Source organism: Arvicanthis niloticus, chromosome 23, assembly GCF_011762505.2.
Source record: "Arvicanthis niloticus isolate mArvNil1 chromosome 23, mArvNil1.pat.X, whole genome shotgun sequence".
Taxonomy (NCBI): domain Eukaryota; kingdom Metazoa; phylum Chordata; class Mammalia; order Rodentia; family Muridae; genus Arvicanthis; species Arvicanthis niloticus.
In genome coordinates, this window is record NC_133430.1 from 27981363 (window position 1) to 28006825 (window position 25463).

Sequence of the window (25463 nt, forward strand, 5' to 3'; positions counted from 1 at the left end):
TACTCAAGAGGTTAAGGTAAAAAAAAAAAAAAAACTGCACCTAGTTTAACCCACACTAGTCTACATACTTCCTGGACAGCTTTTGTTTTTTTATTAATATTGTTTATATTAATTAGTAATAATTTTGATAAAAATAACAATAATTTATTAGTTTAAAATCTCAGATCAAAACAACTAAGGGCAGAGGAAATGAGAAAGAGACTTTGATTTTAGCAGTAACTGAAAAGTCTCTTTTACTACCAAATATCTCTGAGGCAATATTGTAGCCTGATATTACTTCATCTTTTAAAATATTCATCCTGGAATGAGTGATCATGTCTGCCCCCTTTTGAAATATACCTCAAGTGTGCAACAAGTCCCCAATGATGTAAGCTTGGCTTCCTCTTCTATACCACTGCCATGGGTATTTGGCATGGCAAATATGTTATTCTGGTTTTAATGATTAAGACATAGTTATCAAAGATCAGAAAAAGCGACCCCTTTTAAATAACATTAGAACTGGCCCTAGGGGTTAACTTCCTAGTCAGTACATCTTTTCTTTAAATTATTCTAAGCTATATAAACAGCAAAGAGAAATAAGCAGCTCCTTTTTTTAAATTGGTAAGCAAAAAAAGCATATAAATACTGACCATATTAGCATTGTATAATGTATTATTAAGCACGTCCAATACTTAATACAGAACAGAAGTAGCCTAGACAATATAATAAGTTTAAAGGCGGCCAGAGATTCATAATAGAAAGACCCTGTCTTAAAAACCAACCAATGAAGAAAATATTTTTTTTTGCTTTCTGTTATTTCTTATTAAAATATTTAACAAAAAAATAAAAAAATATTTAATATAACATATATGTCACCAGAAATGGGAAAGCTGAGGCCTGGGGCAGTCAAATAACTTGCTACATGAAGGAAAATCATAAGGAATGAGTTAGACGGGACACAACTCTGAACTCAAGTTCCTTCTGCATCCCTCACACTGACTTGGCCTCTAATGATTCTGAGTTACACAGTGTTTTTAACACTAGAGAAAAGAGGATGTCTGGACCTGTGCCATGACCCCAAATCACCTGCATACAGATGGATATTTGTCCCCACCTAACAAATTAGGAAGAATACCAACACAAGATTTTGTAAAGCGCTGAATTAAAGAAAAAGGTGTGTGTGTATAGGGGGGGAGAATAGTGAATGAAAAAGAGACAGGGCAATGTAAAAGAAAAATCAACAGAAAAATTAAGGTATGGCTTCAGAAAATAGCAGCAGAAGACAGTGAGACAGAATAACATAAAATGAGTATATTTTTAAGGCGTCAACAAACATATTATTCAAATGCCCGCAGGTGCCAGCAATTCAAATAAACATATAGCAATTAACAGAATTAACACAGCCTTAAATAGCTTCAGTCACCAGATGTGGACTCCTATCAGGGTTCTATAAAATGTAAAGTTATTACAGATTAAACCATTAATCATCTGTTCAGAGACTATCTCTGGCTGCAAAACCCCATTCTGTCTTAAATGGCTAATAATCACAAAGGGATTCAGGATATAATGTGCACAATGGTATTCCCCTCAATCCTTTTTCCTTTGAATATATGTGCCATACTCCCAATATTCCTGTTTTTCTTTCCTTCCTATTAGAGATTTCATGAGTAAAGATGGTGAGAAAGGCCAGTCTTCTCTAGAGTTCTCAAACAACATGTGGGTTTCCCATGGGCAAAGAGAGACTCTAATACCCTGGGTTCAGCAGAGAAGTACCAGATGGAAGAGTAAGGAGGACAATGCAGAAAGAATCTAACTGAACAGCACAGAAGGTCCAGCATGTAGGAGGGCATTGTGATGGGCCTCAGTGAACTTCCTGCATCTGAGGGCATCACTGTATAACTCAGTATTGGCATAGATTGTGTATGACTACTTGTGCTTCATTGAACAACAGCAGCTTAGCTATGCCAAAGACAGAGAAGGAGAAATTGTATAACCTGACAGAAGGCTAGATGGAAACTGAGACCAGTCAAGGTGAAACACTTTTCTGTAGAAACAGTTCCGGGTAGTACTATCCCTGTCCTGTGCTGAACCTGATAGATTTCTCTTCCCATGCCTGCTTTTCAGCTTCCTGAAAAGAAAATAAAGTATCCTGGGCAGATCCAGACAGTAGATTGACAAACTTTGGTTAAAGAATTGGGGCTTGATAAAGAGCATGCCAATATGAGCATCATACACTATGTTTCTATGTTAATACACAATAAAGACCAGGGGTAGAGCACGGGATAAGTGAACTGGACCCTAGCTAATTATGTTACTTTACCTCTAAAACTTCTGATCTTATGATTTGTTCTCTGGTACTCATAAACTTTTTATAAGTTCCTCACTGCTTATTAGGTGTTCTGCCTGCTTGCCTTTGTGTACACTGTCTCATTACCCCCCACACTTCTTTCCTGTTTTCTCCATTCATCTTAAAACCACAGCTTGGGTACTGTATCTTCTAAAAAGTCTTTCTTGGACTACAGAAATAATAGTAATCCTTCCTCAACAGCCCCATTACAAGCATGAATGTCTTTATTTTTTTGTATTATCTACCTTTCAGGAAAATTATAAATAAATAAATATATATGTGTGTGTGTGTGTGTGTGTGTGTGTGTGTATACATATATATGTATATGTCCCCTTCTACCAAGTTTGAGATTCTCTAAAGTAAGAACTTTATATATGTATTTATATCCTACCAATCTCTTGGATGCTATATGCTCTCAGTACTTACTTGTACCTATGGGCTGGTTGTTCATAGTTCACCAAAGAACATACAATAACAGTCTTTTTAAAATTAGCTCTTTCAAAATGTCATGGAATGCTCATACTCACTCTTCTTCTCTTCCCCCTATAGATATACAACCCAACTTTTTTTTTTATTTTTATAACTCAGGAAGTACAGTTTGTTGCTGTTCATACACTCATGAGTGTAAGGCCATTCATAGTAGCTGAGTTACCCCACCCTTCAATAAATCGATGTTCCCTCCCCAAGAAGGCTGAACTGTCAATACCTCCTTGGGTAAAGGTAGGGACTCACAAGCCCCTCCTTATTCCATGCTAGAGTGTTCATGGGCCACTATTTGAAATTCTAACCCCAGCATCATATATTCAGAGATGAGCACATTCGAGTAATTAGGCCTTGGTTGGCTTTATCAAAGAGATCCTAGGAAATTCTTTAACCCCTTTTCCACCAAGTGAAGAGGCAATGAGTGATGACACCCTGCCAACAGGAAGATGCCCTCACTAGAATAAGACTGTGATAGCATCCCAAGCTCAGACTCCCAACCTGCAGTGCTGGCAAAAGCACATTTCCATTTTTTTAAAAAACAATAACTGAGCCTGTTTTTTTAAAAAAAAAAAAAAAAAAAAAGAGCAAAAACCCAAACAAACAAACAAACAAACACAAAAACCCAAACCTTTGTTGCAGCAGCCCGAACTAAGATAATGTTGACCCTACACCTCACCAGATCTTAAAGCTCCACACAGCTAACTCATTTATTCTAGACAGGCTTATTAAATGAAATCTTTAGAAGCACAGACTGTTTCTTAAGAAAGGATAGACTTCCCGGGAATAAGGGTATAGTGGAGTTGCTAGAATACTGGCTGGCATACACAAATACATGGGTTTTATCCGTAGCATCTCATATACAGATGTGAAGGCACACATCTGCAATCCCAACACTTGGAAGATAGAGGCAGGAGAACCAGAAAATATCCAGCAGAGGTCTGTATAATGAGTTTCAGGTCAGCCTGAGAGACATGAGACCTGGAAGGAAGTGAGGGAGGAAGCGGAAAAGGATATACTAATGATTGAGCACAATTTTTAATACCAGAAACCCTTCTGGCTGCTGGGAAATGGTAATTATGTCTTCTTGTGGAGCTGGTATTTCAACAAAGGGAGATTGACAGCATGAAATAAATGACTGAAGACAGAAATAAGGGAAGACCAAGAATGAGTGACTGGATTGTCCCTCTTTTTACAAAAATGAGAGATTTTTCAATAGGAAAAAAACTTCAAAATAAGGTTTTCCCTGATGACTTACTAATACAGGAGTCTAGGAGATCCGCACAGGCAGATGTACATTCATTTAGAATCATGTTCACAACTTCTGTATAAGAGGTTATACATAATAATTGTTAGATTTCTAAGCTATTATTATATAATAATGTTTGGCTTATGCTCATAATTTCACTTGTTCCTGAGAACACAACAGAGCTCTTAGGATCTCCTCTTTATAAGTTTGCAAACTAATACTCTTTAAAAAAAAATCAGTGTCTAATACTAAGCCATACAGAGTAATCAAATTTATGTTCCTAACAAAGTTAAGTAGTTTTCTATTTTAGTTTATTTTACTAATGTGTGTGATTATTTTGCCTGCATATATGTCTGTGTACCACATGCATTCTTGATGCTCACTGAAACCAGAACATCCCCTAGGACTAAAATTATAAATGGTTATAAGCCACTATGTTGGTGCTGGATACCAAACCCAGGTTCTCTGGAAAAGCATCCAGTGCTCTTAAATGCTAAGCCGTTCTCTAGCCTCAGGGTCTATTAACTTTCCATTTAGATATTCTTTTCATTATAATATGATGCCTTTCCAGACTTGTATTATTCTTCCTAAGAAGGAATCCAGGCCATCCTTTCTAGCTTTGTTGAGACCCTTTATTTCTCTCATATCAGCTATCTGAGGGATCTTTAAAGATTCAACTATTGCTGTGGCAAAGTATTCTTTATAAATGCTATTTGTCAGCTGTGCCTCAAACCATTTATCCGATGAAAACTATGTACCCACTTTTTGATGTATTGTTCATTCAAAAATCAGCATGTTGAGATCCCCACAAACCTAACAACTTTAGGGCCCGGGAATCTATTATAAATAAAATCGAAATATATACCCTGAAACATGAAAGTATAATAATGATCAAGATGTTAATTTGGTGATATTATTGGATTAAGAGGGGTGTGGTGTGCAGAGAAACACAATAGTTCTTGACAACTCGGACATGGCTTTCACGGAGATATCAAGTTAAGAGGTGTGTACACCGGCGCTAGCCAGTCACTTTTGCTCAATAGCAGAGTCACAACTCGGTTTTCAGAATTGAGGCAGAGTTCCCCAAGTAAAACCCGTTTCTACAACAAGAAAGCAAATGTCCATTATCCCATTAGCCCTTCACCATGCCCTAAATTTGATGAAAACAGCGTTTAAAGTACTCAATGAGCTGGGGCAACTTAGAGCCACAAAGAACAAGAGACAATGGCAAAGGAAGAAAGAGAGACAAGGAGGGAAAGGTGGCATTGTATGGTAAGAAGAGAGGCTGTCAGGAGGTTAAATGATTGAAAGAGAGGACTCATCTACAGACAAGCTAAAGCCCATGGGGCAGGCAGGTCCTCTGGTTTACTAAGTTGTCAAAAACAAAAAATTCCCAGACAAAAGACAGGTAAATCCTGTGTTTAAAAAAAAAAAAAAAAAAAAAAAAAAAAAAAAAAAAAAGCCTACATCAGGATGTCATTAGACTCAAGGTCACGTACATGTTCAAGCTCTCATACAAACTGGAAGACCTCACAGGCCCTTAGAAAAACCAACTTATATGCAATGCAGACAAGGTGGGGGCCCAGCCAAACCCTGTTTTACAAACCACTTCTGTCAATGTTTTCGCCACTTCTTTCTAAAAGTCAATTTTAAGTTTCTACTGCTACTGCTTGCAAAATGGAAAATTCTATCCACTCATTGCGGTTGCTTCAAATATTGACTCTGTTCTCCAGAAATATCACAAACTTTTAGGCATACATGTATGGGTGGGTGCGTGTCCCTGTGTGTATGCAGGAATCATTTTTAATTGTTTCATTTGTGTATACATATGTGTGCTCATGTGCACAGGCAAATGTGTGTGTGAGCATATGTATGTGTGTTCTTGTATACATGTGCGCATGTGCACATACATGAGTGTGGATGTGCATGCACATGTGTGTGCACATGAGTGTGCATGTGTGTGTATGATAAAAGTTGATTTGGGCTGATTTTCTCAGTCACTGTCCATCTTGATTTTAATGATAGGGGTCTCTCCCTGAACCTGGAGATTGGCTTTATTATCTGGCCAGCAAGTTTTGAGAAGACTTTTGTCTCTGTTTCTTCAGCACTGGAATTAAAGGTTTAAATTGCAACTCCAGGTTTTCATCTTCCATGTGAGTTCTAGAGGGTCACAGTAAGTCTTTATGCTAGCCCTACAAAGTTGGGAGCTACTTAACATTTGACAGACTTCTGAAGGGCTTTCTGTCTTTTTTTTTTTTTTTACATAATCTCCATTAACTACCTCCTCCCTCCATCCATCTCCCCCATGTATGCGTGTATATATACATATTTTTAAATCTAAATTTTTCACAAATAAAGTTATCATGGGTGTCATGCTATTTTTATAAATATTCAGATATAATCGTCCTTATTAATAGATAAAAAATATTATAGTTGGGAAACTGGCCCTTTGTCTCAAAACATATGATATACAGATGATTTACCATAACTGGGCATAGAGAATATGTGACCCATAAGTCCTCTCCAGGAAACCTCACGCTCAGGGTGGTTGTCTCACAGAAAAATGGAGGACTATGTCATATTAGGCAGTTCTTGGTACATTCCTGAGCCAAGTCCTTGGTGTTGGGAATGTTGTGATCATTTTCTGATGAGAGTACATTTCAAACCAGTCTGAATCTGGCAGGGTTTTAGAGTCTTTCGGGCTTCATACGACACTGAGTAGACTGCGTTTGGAGTGATGATTTGGTACACTGTGTAAAGATGTGTCTCTGTCCTTTCTTGCCTGCCTAAGGCACCTTCTGATTGGTTAAAAATAAAAAGTCTATGGTCTATAGCAAAAGGTAGAATAGTAAGGTCGAACTTCTGGACAGAGAGAGGAACTCTGGGAAAGAGAGACTTGGGATATTTACCACCCAGACTTGAAGGAAGTTTAACCTATGAAACTGAGGACACATAACCAGTCACATAGCAGACATAGAATAGTATAAATGAGTCTGTATAAATTAACAGCTAGTTGGGGAGCAAACCTCAGCTAAGGCCAAAGGCATCGTAAGTAAACACAAGCTTCTGTGTCATTATTCAGGTAAAGAAGCCCTAATGGTTACAAATGTGTGCCCTCATTCTATTTAAATACGAATAAATGGCAGGGTACAAGTGCTGCGTGCTTACCATAATTTCCTCAGAAACAACTATGGCACCCCCAGCTAGCAGAAGGTAGGGGAACAACCATCAGAGAGAGGACAGCAGCTTTGGATTCTCCTTTCCCTTTGTCCTTAAGACTAAGAAGAATATGATTGCAATCTCCCCTCCTTTATCATGTCTTTGCTTTCTACCTTTTCCTCTCAACTCACACATGGTTTATTGCAGCCAAGGCTTGGCTCAAATGTCACTTCTTCTCTAAAACTGACTCCCACCTAAAATTTACCTGTTTCCTCTGTTCAACCAGGGCATTAAGTCTGTGGTGCTAAGCACATGGTCCTATGTTATAATTATTCACTCACTGATCTCATCTCCCTTCCCAGGCTATGAAGTCTTTGAGCATGGAGACCATCACTTATACAGAGCACAAGTAAAGGTACATCATGGTTTCTTGATAAATAAGTCCATTCAAAACATCTTTCTGTGGACCTACTGTGTGCCAGTTATAGTAAATGCAATTCCTGTTCATCATCTGGTACCACTGCTGTCCCCGTTCAATACCACCTACTGTATGTCTGCTGTGCAGTAAACTCCAAATAACTATAATAAGAATAAAAATATATGCCCCAGGGGGAGATTCATAAGATGTCACAAGAGATTTTTGTCTAGAAGAAGGAACACTATTAGCTTCTCCAGAAATTTCCCTAAGGAAATGGTATGGATATCTCAGGAAATCAAGCTCAGCTTAGTTTAAAGAAAGCACGTACAGTATAGTGTTTCTGTGACACAGTGTGGTGAAATAACTCTACAAATCAAGTCTGATTCTTTTTGCCTCAACAATTGACCTTAGAAGTTGAACTTACACTCGACTGAAGTTCCTCTGCTCTCAGACAGAGTCTCAACACATCGGCTACTAGGGTAATACATGAGTGACCGCCAAGCCCTGCTGCCTTCCCATAGCTACAGGGACTCGATTTAAGGGAAGGAAAACAGAAAGAGAAAAGCAGGCCCATTTTTCTGAGCATGGATGTTACACACTGAAATTTTTGCCTCCTGAGTAAAAAAAAAAAAGTCTTGGGGGGCTGCCACATTCAATAACAATAAAACAATACATGTGCTATATTTTAGACAAGACACACAAGCTGTGTGGCTTAACCACAGCTCTCATCCTTGTGCTGGGTAAAAAGCACAAAATAACCTTCATGTATGTCTAGTTCCTTGTGATTTCATCTCCAATGACTGTTTCACTTACAATGCACAGCTAAGCAATATGCAATGATGCATCTTCATTAGTTAGAGGGGAAAACAAGATAATTAAGTAGCAAACCCAAGGCTACCCAACAAAGGATGGGCTCTTTAAAGCTCAAATCTTGTCTCCTATAATATTTATTTCATTCAAAGATTAGAGGCTATGCACAGCCATTGGTCTAGCTCTCTCTCTCTCTCTCTCTCTCTCTCTCTCTCTCTCTCTCTCTCTCCTCTCTGTCTCCTCTCTCTCTCTCTCTCTCTCTGACTGTCTTTCTCTCTCTGTGGTTTTTCAGTTTTGTTTTTTGTTTGTTTGTTTTTGCATAAGTACTCCTACCATTCACCCATTCAATGGAAGTATGCAAACGTTACCTCTTTAAGGCAGCCCATGAAGTTGTTGCTCACAGGTGAGCCTGGCAAGTCCGCTGTACTTGGGCTTCCACCAACATAGAAGAAGTCATCTGAGCCCAGCATGGTGTAGTCCTCTTGAGTGTAGCCCGTTGTGGTTAGGATGCCATCCACAGAGATTGTCACCTGGTAGTGGGACATAGGGACAAAAGAAAATCCCAGCAATGACCTTACAATCCAATTAAAACTTAATGGCTTCCCCTACTTGTGGTTTCAGCTCCATTAAGATTTTTGGTGAGGTGCTTTTTCTAATTTGGCTTGATTTTGGTATGTGCAACCCAAGTTCCATTTTCTGGTCTGCCTTCCTATGTCCCAAGCCTAGAGTCTTCCCTGGTAGTTAATGGGACAGTATGTTAGAATGACTAAGCTGAGTACCTTCTTCCACCCAGTACATTCTTCACTGAGTCAGGCTAGAAAATGGAACCACCCTCAGACGATATCACTTATCTTGGTTCATTGCTAAAAATGGTTGGTTCTTTTTTCTTATAGTTGTTATTTATGGTAGTAATGAAAAACATTAAAGGAGACATTCGACAATGGTATATGTTAGGGGTTGGTCTTTGGTTGTTAGTGGATTTTTTCCCCCTTTTTTCTTTTCTTTTATTATTTGTTTCTTTTATGGTTCACACCACACTAACAAACATGCATTCAGGGTAGGGAAGGAGAAGGGTCTCTGTTCTAATGTGTCTGGAATGATACATGCTATGGATTACCCCAGGTACCAACCCTACCCTCCCTTACCTACCACCACCACCACCAGAAAAAAAAAAAAAATGCACAAACTCAAAAAGCAACTTTAACCAAAAGAAATGAATGTTGAGGCAGTAATAACCAAAATAACAATAATAATGATAATGCCAAAGGGAAGAATCAGCACTCATACACCCACCATCCACAAGCAGAGGGCAGAGAGAAAAAGACGGAGCCCCAGAGCGTGCACACACCACACACTAACACACCCATGCGGAAATTATCTGGAGCCAAGAGAGAAGGCAGGGCAGAAAAGTAGTCTGGGGGGGGTGGGGAAGGATAAACTAACAGAATCAAAATTCACACCACACACGCATGCATTGAAGAAACTGAAGGGAAAATAAAAGTGGGAGAGGGAAATAAAATTCTCAAAAGTAAAGAGTTTAACGATTCCCCTGCCTACCACCTCCCTCGCTGGAAAAAAAAAAAAAAAGAAAAAAAGAAAAGAAAAAGTCCAAACCCAACCCCCAAAAATATGAAACATGAGAGGAGGATGGAGATTGGGGTAGAGGGAAAGAGAAGAGTGGAACTGGATTGATGGTTGGTTGCCAGTTGTTAGTAACATAGAGGCAAATGGGGGACAGATGCTGATGGGTGTTCCACGAGACAGGAGACAGGACCATGCCATGCAGTGTGTATGAAGAAAACAATTGGTGGCACTCCCTTTGGCCACAGTGGGGAATGAGGTCAAAGAAGAGAGAGGAAGATTAGAGGAAGCAGCATCTTTTCCTCCCCAAGATCACCTGTGGCAGCCACAGCTACAGCAAGGGAAGGAGAGAGGAACTAAGGATTAGGAAGGAGACAGAGAGAACAGGAAGAGAGAAAGAGGGGGAGACACAGCAGAAGGAAGCCCTCGCTAAAACCTCTGTTGTCTCTAGACTGTCATTTAGAGGTTTCAAAATAGGTAAATAAAAATATCACTAATTGAAGAGACTCCCTTAAAAAACAACTTTCAGGGGAAAAATAAAAAGAAGGCTGGAGATAAAGAACTGTCCCCAACAAACTTGAATAAATAGCTGTTTTCAGGACAGTTACGTTTCCTTCTGTTTTTCTTTTTAAAGAAAAAAAAAAATCTTGCATTTAATTTAACAACAAAAAAAATTGAAAAGGAAGAGAAAATAAGTCTAAAGAGGACAAAAGGAGGGTCGGGCAGGAAAGGGGGAGCAACACACGGCAAACCCAAAAAAAGACAATAAGAATGATATCTACCAGACAATGTAGTTTGTTTACCATAGCGTGTCCGATGCCTGAGTGCTTTGCGGAGAAGGGGGAAGAAAGGAAATTAAAAATTGTGAACAGAACGATTGTTAATTAAAAATAAAAACTAAAACCAAAGATGAGTTGTTAGGGTGTTAGTACATTAGTCGGTTAGTAAAATGACGCATCGTATGAGTGATCTTGTGTTAGTTTTTCAAAAAAAAAGGCACCCAACACAGAAAGAGAGTGGGGAGAGACAATGAGACCAGGACTCTATGGAAACTCTTGCTTGGGGACTCAGCCACCAGTCGAGGCAACTGCCCCTTCCTTCCAAATGCCACTCAGACCAACACCTCACCCCTTAGAATTAGTATCATACTTACTTCTCAGGACTCTTCTGAGTGAATGCTGCCAGGTTTTCCTTCCCACCCCCTAATAAACACATGTACATCTCTTTTACTGAAAGAAAAAAATCCCCCAAACAAACCACTCCATAGGTAGATAAAAAGATAACTACATACTAATAGTATGTTAGTGTTTCTTTTCATATCTGACTCTAACTACAAAACTACCAGTCTGAAAAGAGCTGAAAGCTAGCAAGCTGAACCTCACACAGCAAGATTTCATTATGCACCATATTGTAGGTCTCAGCAGGCTAATCTGTGGCCCCACTGATTTCTGTGGATTTGTGAGCAAGAGGGAACACTCTCATATTTCATTTACTTACGGTTTTCAATGTCTGTGACATATGATGAATACATCAAAATTTTATTTTTTTTATTACTCAATAATGTAATTTCTTTACTTTCTCAGAACGGATGGAAAGACAGCGTCCACAATTCCTTTGGAACACTGTGTTTTAAGCTCTTAAACAACTTTGTAAATAGATAGCACAAAGGATGGTAGATGATCTGATCGGAAAAGCCCTCACTACAGTTAATCTCTCCTTACTGATGATTTTCAAATGCTAAATTGACAACACCCTTTGAGCAGGGAGTCTGGAAGGCTGGGACACCTGCCCCTGGTTTTGTGTGCTTTACCAAAAATGGTACCCAGAAGTGAAGCAGGTGATGTGAGAGAGTTGACCTTGAGGGCTAACAAGGTAAAAGGCAATCCTTCCTGTGTGATTACAGGCACGTGTGTGTGTGTGTGTGTGTGTGTGTGTGTGTGTGTGTGTGTGTGTATGCATGCACACAGACACACACACTATAATTTAGAACAAACACATGTAGTCCATATTCCAAACTTTACAATCAGAAGTCCCAGTAAAGTATCTGGGCTTGGCTCTGAGTTGGAATAAGAACTAAATTACATCCTGGTGGCCATAGGGTGGGGAACAATTGTTGTGCCCTATTTGGTAAGAGAAACTATTTTGAATCCCAGGCCCAGGACAGGACAATTTTTCTTAGATAAATCTTTCTCACCAAAAACATTAGATTTTGCCAAAAAAAAAGTAGACGAGTTGTCATCAGCTTATTATCAAATATTTATGAGTCTATTTAAAGTTTATTTGAAATATACAGAGTCTTCAATTCTTTCTAATGTATTCTAGGGAACTGAAAAGGGATAATATAAATATTTTAATGGGCAACATAGTAATCTTAGACTAGACAATATTAAATGAAATTTATTTGTGAAAATCAACCTCTTTCTCTGAATTTTGATTTCCATATTTCAAGTGATACAGGTGTGTCTTTTTTTTTTTTTTTTTTAACCACGAGATCAAAATCCTCTTTGCTAAGAAATTCTCCAAATCCCAAGCACTCAACAGCTTTAATTAGAATAGGAAGTTCCATTTTTCTGCATCCTTGGCAGCAGGCAGAAGTAGTCACCTCTGGGACTGGCTGCTCAGCTTGTAAATCATTTGTACATCACAGGAAATCTAGCACCCAGGCCATGGAGGAGCTCATAGTCCTTCTGGAGCAGAAGCCACTTTGCATATTGAGCCAGTACACTTGGCTGGGAAGCACTGTAATCAGAGTTTGCAAATGCAAGCTATGGTGGAGGAAGGTTTAGTGACTTCTCCAAGGGCACAGAGAGACACTGGACCTTCGAACTTGGAATAGATTAGAAACTCTACAGGGTGATTTTTCTCACAGTGCTCCTAACTGAAACATCACAACAATATTTGAATAATAATTTAACTTAGCTGCTCTGGTTTAAAGGGCTTAGCTAGGGCCTGATACTCTTAGGAAAGTGTTTTTAGTGGAAACAAAAGTGAGTTTTGTTAGCACCTTAGAACCATTCATGAACAAGTAGGAAGTGTGTATGTGGGTAGAAAGCAAGGGAAGAAAACCGATGAGACACGTGACCTGATAATGCTACCCAGAACATGGCATTTCCCCTCAGCTGACTGAGGAGCCACAGGTATTATTTTGGACATGGCAATCAGAAGTCGAAAAAAAGGTCATGATTCACTTTTAGGTTGAGAGTTCACAACCCAGATACATTAAGTCTATGTCTGCAAGTGCAAACGTGATTTGGGAATCTCTGATTGCTTCGAAGTTCCTCTGTGTAGCAATGAATGAAGATAAACAAAAGTACTTACATATCAGAGGTATTTGAGCTTGAAGGAAATCACAGATCAATGACTCATAGAATTCAAATTCCTATGTGGTAAGAATCCACTCTAAACAGAATGGGACCTTCCAATTGGTTGGCTTCCTTGCTAGAGTTAAGTGTGTAGACAAGTATTTTGACTACAATGTGATTCAATGTGTGCCAGCCTTCGCCATTTGTTTAGCATTTCTTAGGAGTCATACTTTTATCAAACAGAAAACATATGCAAACACCTGTCATGTCGTATGCTTTCATGTTTACACGAGACGGCACGAAATCAATCACACTGCAGAAGGAAATTTGATAAGCACTTTCTGGAAATTTGCATACCATTTTCTGATTAATAAAGGATGAAGGCTGTCCAACTGGGTTGCGTGACAAATTTACAAGTAGAGAAAAAAATAGCAACTGAAAATAGACACATGAAAAAGACGATCTCAGCACAGACCTTGGCTCTGGTGGGAAACGCTTTTCTCTTGCTGATGTGCACTGATAAGGTTTGGTTATTATCATTATTAGTAATGAAATGGAAAACTGCTTTGCTTGGCTCAGGCTTTCTGGACGCGGTGTCACCTGACAGGGTTGCCTGCTTAGAATCCACAAGCGATGGGAGTTCTCAAGCACACACAGCCTCAGGAAAGCTGCTCCAAAGTTGACATTTTTATTTGGGTGCTTCCACTTGCCAGGCCTCCCAGGCAACTGAAGAGTCTCGGAGGTAGTGACAAGGGCAGTGAGGCAGGACCACAGCATCAGGGAACAGAGAAACATGAGTTCAGAGAGATCCCGGCTAATTAATTCTAAGGCTAGAGGTTCACATAACAGTGGGAGAAGAAAAAAAAAATAATAACCAAAGGTGGGGAGGGATGATAAATTAATAGGAGAGCTATATAAAACCAAGGTTTTCCTTTCCTGGAGGGAATTAAAATGATGACATCATGGCAATGACTAACTTAATTAAAAAGGAGAACATATACTCAAAGAATGAGGACGATCCATCAAGCTGTGGAAACAAAATGCTGTCCCTAATTGAATTTAACAACAATATGATAAGATTTGAAAGTAATTAAGAAAATGATAAAAAGGAAAGCAGAATAAAAAGGATGAAAGGACTTATCATTTTTATTATCTATGCAACTGATTTTTTTTCCCCCTTCAGTAACAAGTCCAAATGGGCATTTGAAGGACGAGGAGAAAAATAGTTTAATCATTTTTCCTTCTGAAATTGCAAAAATCTGGAGAAAGTTATACTTTGACATATCTACATCCAGATCCCTAGTCTTCTCCACCTCACCAGTCACCTGCCCCACAAAGTGTCTGCCTAAGATGGGCCTTACAGGCTCGCTATTCCCCGGCCATTACCTGCCGAAGATTGCGTGTCACTTTGACATCATGCCAGGCGTTGTCGTTGAATTTCCCATTCACTGGCTCCACAATGGCCTCAAAGGCCCCGGACCCCAGGTTAATGACCAAGGAGACCGCACCATCCTTCAGAGCCAGGTTAACATAGTCGGCCGACTTGCCCGTGTGGAGGATAAGCCCATTGCGTTGCCAGGTCTTAAAGGAAAGAGTGATTTCATCGCTGCTGCTCTGGATAGGGTTCTGAGACAGGTCATAGCACAGATACTCTGAGCCTCGGAAGGTGGCCACGTTTTCCTCTCGAGCTGTGGGTAAAGAAAAGGACAAAGTGATTACACCTTGATGAACAAGCATCTACTCTAGGCAGCTCCTACTTAACTACCGAAAACAGAAGTGCTGACTGTAGGGAAACTATGTGTCCACACAGCAGGGAATAACAAGGCAGCCTAAAAGAGTGGGCTATCTTTCCTTTAAACGTTCTGGAAGAAAAGCCTGAGTAGAAACTTCATTCAAAATGGTCAAGGCAGGCTCCCAGTGCACCAATGATGGTATTTAAATGCTTATAATAGAGCTGCTTCAGAATAGATAATTAACTGCCCTTTCTGACAAAGGACTCCTTAGCTCTTAGTACCTTTTATTAAACAATAATTTAAAATCAATTACCCTAGAAGATTTGGGTTTGATTTTCGTCCATCAGAAACCTAGCTAACTGTGGTTTTTATGGTAAAATCAGGAGCCCCGTGGAACGAACGTGGCTGGGTTATTAAGAAGATTGGACTGCAGAAGATAAGTCAGGTGACAGTAAGGGCATAGAATGAAACACGGCAGAGATCTTTGGCCTGAGAGCTACACAATCCTTAGACTCAAGCAAAGAGGTCTTGTGCTCTGGGCAGATGAGAGGTTTCATCTCAGAATGTCCCTCCCTGATTGGGACTTAGCTTTACACACATATCCCCCAAATTGGAAAACAAGTCCAAGACAGGATTACAGTACAACCTCTATTCCCCTCAACACCACATTTCAGGCTTTGACACCTTAAAATTCCTTTGTCAAAGCCTGTTTGAGTAGGCCTCTTCTCTGGAACCATTGTTTTCTGAAAGGAAACAGATGGTACAGGTATCTACACATCAGTAGACAATGCTTGTTGTGTCAAAAAGGGCATCCATGTGTATTAATTCTAGATGTAGTGTAAGACAGAGCCGAACGTGGGAAGAGAACTGAGGAAGGTCATGGGCTGACAACTCAGGGTCTGTGTGGCCAATTTTCCTTTCAGCACGGTTTCTCAAGGAGTCAAACATTTTAAATCTTGAGCCCAAACATCCAGATAAATAGAAAGGTATCTTTACATAGGAGAAAGCTAATGTAATCACCTTGCAGTTTATTGGCGTCACAGTTTTGGCACACAGCACATGAATGGGCATGTGTCTTCTTGTGAGGCAGACTCAGAATGCATTATTTTATATGAGACTTGGTCAACTGCTATTTATTATCATAAGATTTATTTATTATATATAAGTACACTGCAGCTAGGGCATCATATCTCATTACAGATGGTTGTGAGCCACCATGTGGTTGCTGGGATTTGAACTCAGGACCTCTGGAAGAGCAGTCAGTGCTCTTAACCACTGAGCCATTTCAACAGCCACAGATCAACTGCTATTTAAAAGCACTTAACTAATAAAAGAAAATTGGCAATAAGATACATGTAGATACATAGTTTCCCCTAAAAGATTGGGGCTACAAACTGAAGTTGGGGGGATTCTTTTTTCCCTTACATTTCAACATTTTGATCCAAACCTAAATCCAGCTCAGCCCATATCCCTATCAACTATATTAGTCCTACATAAATCACTTTAGCAAAACAAAACATATATTTTCTAACCACATGGTAATAAAATGAGATAGAACTCTTACTATGTTGAAAGACAAAACCCCATTATGAATAGTTAAATTAATCATAATGTGTTATGATCACTACATTGTGAAAGCAGGAATTAAGACTAGAAATTTTTGAGGGATAAAGAAGTGAAGTTTCTTCTGTATGCTACACAGGTGCTCAATGACATGTCTACTTGCATATATGTACACTTACAGTCATAAGCAAATGGACCTGCTTACTTATGGCTAAACTATAGCAGATATTTGTATGTCCTCCCATGTGTGTGTGTGCGCCCATCCATATGTGTGTATGTGTCCATTTATTTATGTATGTGTATTTTATCCATATATATGTGTGTGTGTATGTCCATCTATGTGTATGTATTCATATATATATATATATATATATATATATATATATATATGGCCATTTATATGTGGGTATATCTCCATATATATGTATAAACATGTATGTTTGGCCACATATATGTGTGTGTATCTCCATATATATTTCTATAAATGTCTATAATATATGTATATATGATACACACATATATATGGCACATGTATTTATGCCTGGTGCCTTTTATCAAAAATAGACTCAAAAAGTCAGGAAGCAGAAACTTGACACTGTCTGTGTGTTTGAAATATATGCAAAATAATCTCTATTGCTCTGTCTATTGTCATATATCTCTTCTCATTTATGATGAAACACATTTGTTAAACTACAACTAGACAACAGACCTGGAAACGATCCTGACCTAGAACAGAAGACAATCAGATGTAGTTGTCATGACTCAGCTCTTTCTCTACAGAGAGGGGCATGCACAACTGCCGCGTGGTTCGTTGTATTACACATGGCCAACTAATGGGTGCCTTCTGTAAAAACCTAAGCTATGCACTGTGACCACTGAGCTAGAACGGATGAGCCCGAGAGCAACACAGAGTTCACATTAATCATGGAGGTCCCCTCAAAGGGGGAAAGCTTTGACACAAAACAGCAAGGTACCAGGATGTTATTTAATGTACCAGACCATGCTTAATATTTTTCATATAATTAGAGGATAAGTCTGTCAAAATAATAAGTTTTCAAATTACAAGACGTTTTAGGGATTATCTGATTTAATGTCTTTATGTTACAAGAAAAAATGTTGATGGCTAAAAAAAATGTGAGTGTGCAAGATGACACACTATAATCAGGGTTTGAAGGACTTCGGGACTTTATCTGTCCCTGTGATTATCACTCAGAATATGCCACATGCTCCTAGCTAACTTCTCTACGGTCATGAATGATTCCATGGAGCGGCGAACTTGTGAGTCAAACTGACACTGGATAAAGTGAGACACAACCAACTTCCCAGCCCCCAAGGTTAGCCACATCTGCTTACCAAAAGAAATACTTCCTTTTCTACTGTGAACTCAGAATATAACTAAAGTAAGAGAAATGTTTTATTTTAATGTAGACGGCCGTAAAAAGAAAAACAAATAGAGGCTTTACCACCCAAAAGAGAATAATAATCACAATAAATAAATAATATATGAAATCCTTGTGAGAGAGAACAAGCCAATGCAAATTAGACATTTATTCATGCTAATATTTCGCAGAAAATTGTATACAGCCAACTGTCTTCCTTGGCACATCTCTAATGGAGCTTGTTGAAGTAAGTCACACCCCTCCTGAACTCTCCACTTAATGGTGAATTTGTTCAGTTTATCTCTTCCCTGGGCCAGAGGAGGTGATCACAAATGGCAACTCAACTACCCAGCTATCTCATTTCAGCAGGTGTCCAGTGAAAACAACAGAAGGTTGAGGGGTCTTCCCAGAATCATACTCTAGATCTGCAAATGTATTTTTGGTTATAACTCCTGGGATTTATTCTGCCTGAGTTTTGAGAGGAGAGGCTCGACAATACATACCCCAGTCTCTCCAAGCAAATAAATGCCACAAAGGAGACAGAGAAAGACTTTTAGAAAAGTATCCTGTTGCACACTCTCAGAATGGAGATTATTTTTCTCCTAAAACCCCAACCTATCTTAATTTGTTCCAGTAGCTGAGACTCCGGCACATTCTTATCACCTTGAAAACCATACTGGGCTGACAGTCAACATAATCAAAAAGCAGAACCAGATAGGGACAAAATATAGTTCTGAGTTGATTCAATTCTCCAGTTGGAAAAAAAAAAAAAAAAAAAAAAAAAAAGGCAATAGTGCCCCGAAATTCATTTTCTATACATGATGCTTAAAGTGAGAATGGGGTTGAAAAAGACAATACAGTCACCTTGTATGTATTCAGGCTAAACAGGTGGAGAAAATGAATGCAGGGGGTTATGTAACACAGCAGCTTAGCACACAGTTATGTCTTGGCAAGAGAGAAGGCACTCACACAGCTAATGGGCTGTTGAGAGCCATCTAAGTAATATCATGCCAAAGTTTACTATCCATGGTGTAAGTATTAAAATAAAAATGTTATTGTCACTGTGTGAAAAGCAGAGCTCAAATCCTTACGACAGCAAATCACTTAGCCATTAGTTGTAAGTGTCCAATTGATTAAACACTAGATGAGCTCTAGATATGTAAAGCTGGAGGTTTTAAATCAGTTTATGTAACACACATGCGACACTGATCTTACAAATAGCTAGCTAATCGAAGTCCTGAAATATACAGAGCATTAACAAGCATTTATTCAACTCTCTTCTCTACAATTCCAAAATAGAGAGCATCCAACCAGTGACTCACAGAGTAATAACTCTCAGGGAAATTCCGAAGTAATTTAAAATACCCAGTGTAATACTTTCTTACTATGAACTGTACAAAGTGTGGCTTTGTGGCTTGGCGTATTAGAACCCCAACTGTATCTGTAGATCAAGATACACACAGACACACATACACATACATACACATACACGCACACGCACGCACACACACGCACGCACACACCTATATCTATACGCTTATAGATAGATAGATAGATAGATAGATAGATAGATAGATAGATAGATAGATAGTCAGTTATTGGGAATTGCAGAACAAATATGTGGTTTAGTTAGGTTTGGTTTAATTTTGACACATGGGCTCATGATAGCCACCAACTCACAATGTAGCCAAAGATAGAAGGAACTTCTGATCCTTTTCTACCTCTGTCTCCACGATGCTAGGGTTACAAGACATGCACATCAAGCTTGGCCTATTGCATCTTTTACTGATAGGAATGAAGGGAGCTTATTGGTTACTGCTAACAGATTGCACAATTTTACAAAACACATCCGAATTCCTTTCCCAGGGGTTGCCTACAGTGGCTCAGCCCATTGGTGCGTATAATTCATGGAGTGGAGTTTACATTTTACTGGGAAGGAATAGGACACAAAATGTCCTAGCAAAAAACTTCTAAGGAAAATGGTATTGTATTGTTTGGAGGGGGGGGGGCTCATATGAGAAATACATCTGGGCTGGATAAAGAGAGACTCTGAGCATTTTAGAAGCAGGTGCTTTCAGCTTTCTGCATGTGTGACATATTTCCAAATGCTACCTTACTCATCTATTCTCTGCAGCCCGTGAGACCAGTGTTTATAGCAATGACATGGAGTAGAGACCCTGTGTGAAGGTAGAGGTGCAAGCGTTTGGATATATTATCCAAGACAGTAGGAAGTGGTACTTCCAAGCTCCACGGGGACTGGGATTGAGAGTCTTAATCCACTGCTTTGCTCTTCCACCACAGCCTCAGTGTGTGTCTCAAATTTCTCAGGACAGGTGCAGAGCACGTACTGTGTGAGAGACTTCAGTGATGAAGTTCAACCTGCCAAAAGGGGGGCAAATCTGTGATAGTGACAGGTGAAGGACCACACAGGCAGGAGGAATCCAAATGGGGAACCAGGGGAGGAGGCTGAAGTTTTCGCTAAAGTCTCTGATGGAAAAAAAGTCAGGACACTTGAAAGAGCTTATTAAAATGCAGCCCCCCTCTGGAGTGGCTAAAACCAGTGGCCCTGAGCTGAACACCTGCTGTGCTCCAGACAGCTAGTGGAGCCCACCCTCCTCCTAATGAGCCTGGGAGATGAAACTGTGCACATCATGCCATCTTTTGTCCTTCAAATTGCCCTCATAGTACTTCAGTCTGCAATGATGCAAAGATAACCCTGGCTGCCCATCCTGGCTTGGCCCACCCAGAGCTAATGAGGCACAAAAACACATGGGCTGTTGCTGCCCTCCCTACTAGACAAAGGGCTGGCCTCGGCCTCAGACTGGTCCGCAGTCTCATTTCATCCACTCCACAAACAGCAGAGGCCATGTAAGGCTTCCTCCCAGTGTCCACAATGGGAAGTAATGGCTTCCCTAGTTGGGAATTCACAGATCACTTGGCTTCTCTGGCCACTGCTCCTCAATGCGGACGATCAAGGAGTCAAAAGCAGGGGAAAGAGACACAGATGCAGGCAGAGAGGAGCTGAGAAATTTACAAGTCTTCTGCCTGATCCTGGGGGACAGGACATGAAAGGAAATGGACTTCACATCCACTCAATTTGGAAAGGTGCCTTGGGCTGAAACAGGCGAATCAGGAGACAGAACAGATTTTGGGTGATTATATTCCCTTTCCTGCAACGTGTTAAAGAACCAAGTGACAGACCAGAATACTTCACTCTAATGGCCTTTCTGAAGCTGAGAACCTAACAGACAACACTCAAAGGTCTGTTAGGTTCCGTATGGATGGTATTTGCAAAACGAGTATTTGCTGGACAGATATCTGCTGGGCACCACCTAACAGCACGTACCACTAAACTCTGAGAAAGGACAGATCCTCATGTTAGTCAGAATATAGAAGGCTCACAGGACTGCAGTTGTGGTTGAGGTTGAAAGTCGTGACTGGTTGTGTCTCCTTAAGGCCAAATAAAACAAGAAGACAGACCCAACTGCAGAGCCACCCGCCCCCAAGGAAAACAGTGGCATCTTTTGCTTGCCATATCCCATCACAGGGGTGTTTTCAGAACAGAGGATCCTAGCAGACAGTATTTGTGTCACTATGAGCAAGCCTCACGAAAAAAAGAGAACACACGGGAAATCTTGCTTCCTCGGGCTATTTCCAACCCTTATCCTCAAACTGTTTGTGGGGAAGGAAGATGCAGGAGAGAAATAAATGGACTTTTGCACACTGCCTGGTCACTCACCACCATCCTGCAGAGGCTTCTTGAAAGCGATGAGAATGGAAACAGTAAATCAAGTTGTCACTTAGAAAATAAACAGCCAGCATCCTGGTGAGGAACGCTCCCCCAGTCCATGAAAGAATGGCCTGGAAAATCACGCTTCACTGAAATCACTAGAAAGCTAATGGCATCCTAAAGTCTGCATTGCTCTCAATTGCATTACAATACATTTAAATTTTTGTTCATCTCTGCAAGGAGTAAAGGGTCACAGGTATGCCCTGTGCTGGCAATGTACCAAGTGCCAAATGCACATGAGTCCCAGGAGAGAGGAATAATTATATATCTTTTACAAAAGAAGAAAAGCCCTAAAGCTAAAATGTCTTGAATGTCTGTTGAGTGCCAAGGACTTACATGGTCACACTAATGGGATACCCCATATAGTTTAACTATTAATTGGATGCATGGGTTGTAATGATAAAGATTTTGAATGGGGAGACTTGGATCTCACTATCAGCTTTACAGTTTGCTGAAATCTACAGGAATTTAACTTGTTTTTTAAAAATTTTTAATTGTTCATTTGTTAATCTTGCTAGTGAAAATAATCAATGTATATCATTTATACAAATGATATGAGGTATGTGTTATAGGTGGAGTTTGATATACCCCCTCACTGTCTCATCATTTGAATGCATATTCTCCAAGTTATAGTGCTATTTGGGAGATGGGGTTGGAGACTGTAGGACCATTAAGAGGCAGCAGCTGCTTCCTGGTCTGACAAGAGGCAAGCAGACTTTATTACATATCCAGCTGCCATGAATTGTGCCATCCTACCGCATGCCTTTCCCACCGTGATTGATGGGGATCCTTACAAACATGAAATAAAAGAAGTATTTTCTCCCTTAAACCATTTGTGCCAAGTATTTTGGTCACAAGCGCACAAAAATAACTAACACAGCGCGAAGACCACCAAGTCCTTGGCTCAGTTCCCAGCCTTAGAAATACTAGCTCTCACATCTGTTGAGAACGTCCCCAGGAACACAGAATTCCAATTCAGGGTGATGAGGATCTCGTAGCTGATCCAGGCTCGTGGGAGGCAGTGTAGTCCATGAGTCCGTGCCAGAGATTACATTTAAGCTGGTAAAAGTTCAAGTATAAAGGGATGCAGGAAATGGTAGTCATAAGAAGCAGCATGTTTTTGAGTGTGGTCATTAAGAAAGCCTAGCTAGCTTCTCAGGGAGTGATAAGAAGCTCAGTGAGTGCTGCAGTGGGTATCTTAGTGTGGCTCATGACACGGTATAGGGCCCCAATCTCCTAGCACTGGGGATGTGAAACCAGCAGAGTAAATAGTCTAAGGCAGCTATTTCTGGGTAGCTCCATTATACTTGCCTGAGATTCACACAGAGGTGAGGGCTTCACAAGACATGTTCAAGGAAGAACGGAACATTCTAGAAAACCACTTGTGAAGCCAATTGGGTTGCATATGACTGACTGACTTCCACTAGTAAGTTATGGAATATGTTGCATACTTAGCTTTCCCTTAGCCCCTAGGATGTGCGTGTGTAAAAGCTAGTGACATTTTTTTTTTCACTACCCACTTCTCTGTTTAATTGCTGGTCAAGCGATAAACCCAAACAGAGCACTTTACATTGTGGAGGGCATCTCTTTCTCTATCCCCCATGATGCCTTGAGAACATTTCCTCCTCCTTCACCAGAGCAAAGAGTTTGAAAGGAACACTTTAATCTTGTCTCCTCCATACAATCTTTCCTTTAAAGAAAGGAAAAGGGATTGAACTGTTTGGTAATCCGAGAAGGGTTTGACCCACAGAACCCTGCATTGCTCATTTAGGTGGTTACTGATCCCATAGCAGTGGGGGATGGGTTCTCTCTCTTTCAAAACTGCCCTTCCTTCAGGTTTGGGCGTGTGAGTACCTTCTAGTTTCTCCTTGCACTGGATGGTTTTGTGTGTCAACTTGACACAAGCGAGAGTCATTGGGGAGTCACCAGTTGAGGAAACGCTTTCATGAAATCAAGTTATAAGGTGTTTTCTCAGTTAGTGATCAATGCGGGAGGGCCCAGGGCATTGTTGGTGTTCCATCTCTGGTCAGGTGATCCTGGATTCTTATAAGGAAGCAGGCTGAGCAAGCCATTAGGGGCATGGCAGTAAGCAGTACTCCTTTATGGTCTCTGTATCACCCCCATGCCTCCAGGTTCTTCCCCTGTTTGAGTTCCTGTCCTGATTCCTTTAGTGATGAACAGTGATATGTAAGTATAAGCTGAATAAACCCTTTTCTCTCCAAGTTGCTTCTTGGTCCCGGTGTTTCACTGAAGCATTAGAAATCCGACTGAGATGCTTTATGTTAGAAGCCTATCAGAGGAGACCTGTTCAAGAAGGCCTGCAGTTTTCCAGCTTTTCTGCTGATTGCTGGGTGAGTGGTTCTAAGTCACAGGAAACTCATTCTAATTCATAATGGAGGACAACCTGACCGAACGCCCAAGGGAACATGCAAGTAAATTGATGGTTCGAGCCCAGGCCTGACCCAAGATGTCATGCTTGGGTCTATTACACAACTAGATCAGAAATCAGAGTGGAATACTATGACTTCGAGCCCCAACTGTCACGTTATAACCTAACAAACATAGGAAGAGTCACTAAAACAAGCGCATCAGGAGAGATAAAGTACACTAACTTGCCATGCCTTTTGGGTTGCTCCTAGAACCCAAAGTGCTAGAACCAAAAAAAAATTGGGAGTAAATATATCATTCATTTAAAGTCTAGCTTTGTGTCATGCTGTTTTTAAAGATTTTTTAAAAAAAAAGTTACATTAAATATAAATGTGATTTAAATGGTGGAGAATTTAAACTTAGGTTGCCTTTCTAGGAAGGAGTTTAAAATTGAGTTTTGAAATTTTTATTTAAACAGTATATAAACTGACATGCCCACAGGTCTATGTATCCTCTCACTTTGACCTAGGTCAGTTAGAATAAGATGCATGTTGGTAGTTTTGTTCCACATGCTTTTTTTTTTAATATAATTTACAAACTGGGGGAATTGTACTGTATAACAAAGTAACACATAGTAAGTACTTATTATGTGGCCTTATTCTATTTACCAGTGGCATAGAGCTAGAAAGAAGATGAAAAAAGTTAGAGCTGTTGAGATGGCTCAGTGGGTAAAGTAATAAAAACAAGTCAAGTGTGCTCTTTTGCACCCCTTATACCTAGCATTGGAGAAGCAGAGATGAGACAATCCCTGGAGTTAGTTGGCCAGAACTTAGCCCAATTGGAGACCTCAGGGTTCAGAGACTCATCCTGTCTCAAAAACTAAATGGATCATGGTTGGGAAAGACTTGATGCCAATCTCTGCCATCACACACACATACATATGTATGGTATAAATATACACTATATATATATATATATATATATATATACACATATATATACATACACATACATATACATTATATATACATATATATACACACATACATATACATTATATATACATATATATACACACATACATACAAGATATATATATATAATATATACACACATATATATATGGTATGTATATACATATATGTAAGTAGTATAGGTAGGTAGGTATGTACTATATATATAGTATGCATATATATATATATATATATATATATATATATATATATATGCATGCAAACACATGCATCAACAAACAGAAAAGAGAGAGGAGAGAACAAAGTGTGGAATTAAAAGTGGGAGTAAAAGG

The 25463-nt window shown here is 39.7% G+C and overlaps 1 protein-coding gene across 47 annotated transcripts in view; it reads right to left on the reverse strand.

Moving 5' to 3' along the window:
- Nrxn3 (neurexin 3) overlaps positions 1 to 25463 on the reverse strand; it is a 1548305-nt gene that overhangs the window by 1080966 nt on the left and 441876 nt on the right. For 28 of the 47 annotated variants that reach the window (XM_076921537.1, XM_076921535.1, XM_076921530.1 and 25 more), the window contains 2 exons: positions 14712 to 15013; positions 8811 to 8972 (listed from right to left, as the gene is read on the reverse strand). In XM_076921537.1, coding sequence (XP_076777652.1) covers positions 8811 to 8972; positions 14712 to 15013 — 464 coding nt within the window. Of the gene's footprint in view, positions 1 to 8810; positions 8973 to 10826; positions 10851 to 14711; positions 15014 to 25463 lie in introns of all 47 variants that reach the window. The other 19 variants (XR_013106667.1, XR_013106666.1, XR_013106665.1 and 16 more) reach the window with 1 other exon arrangement.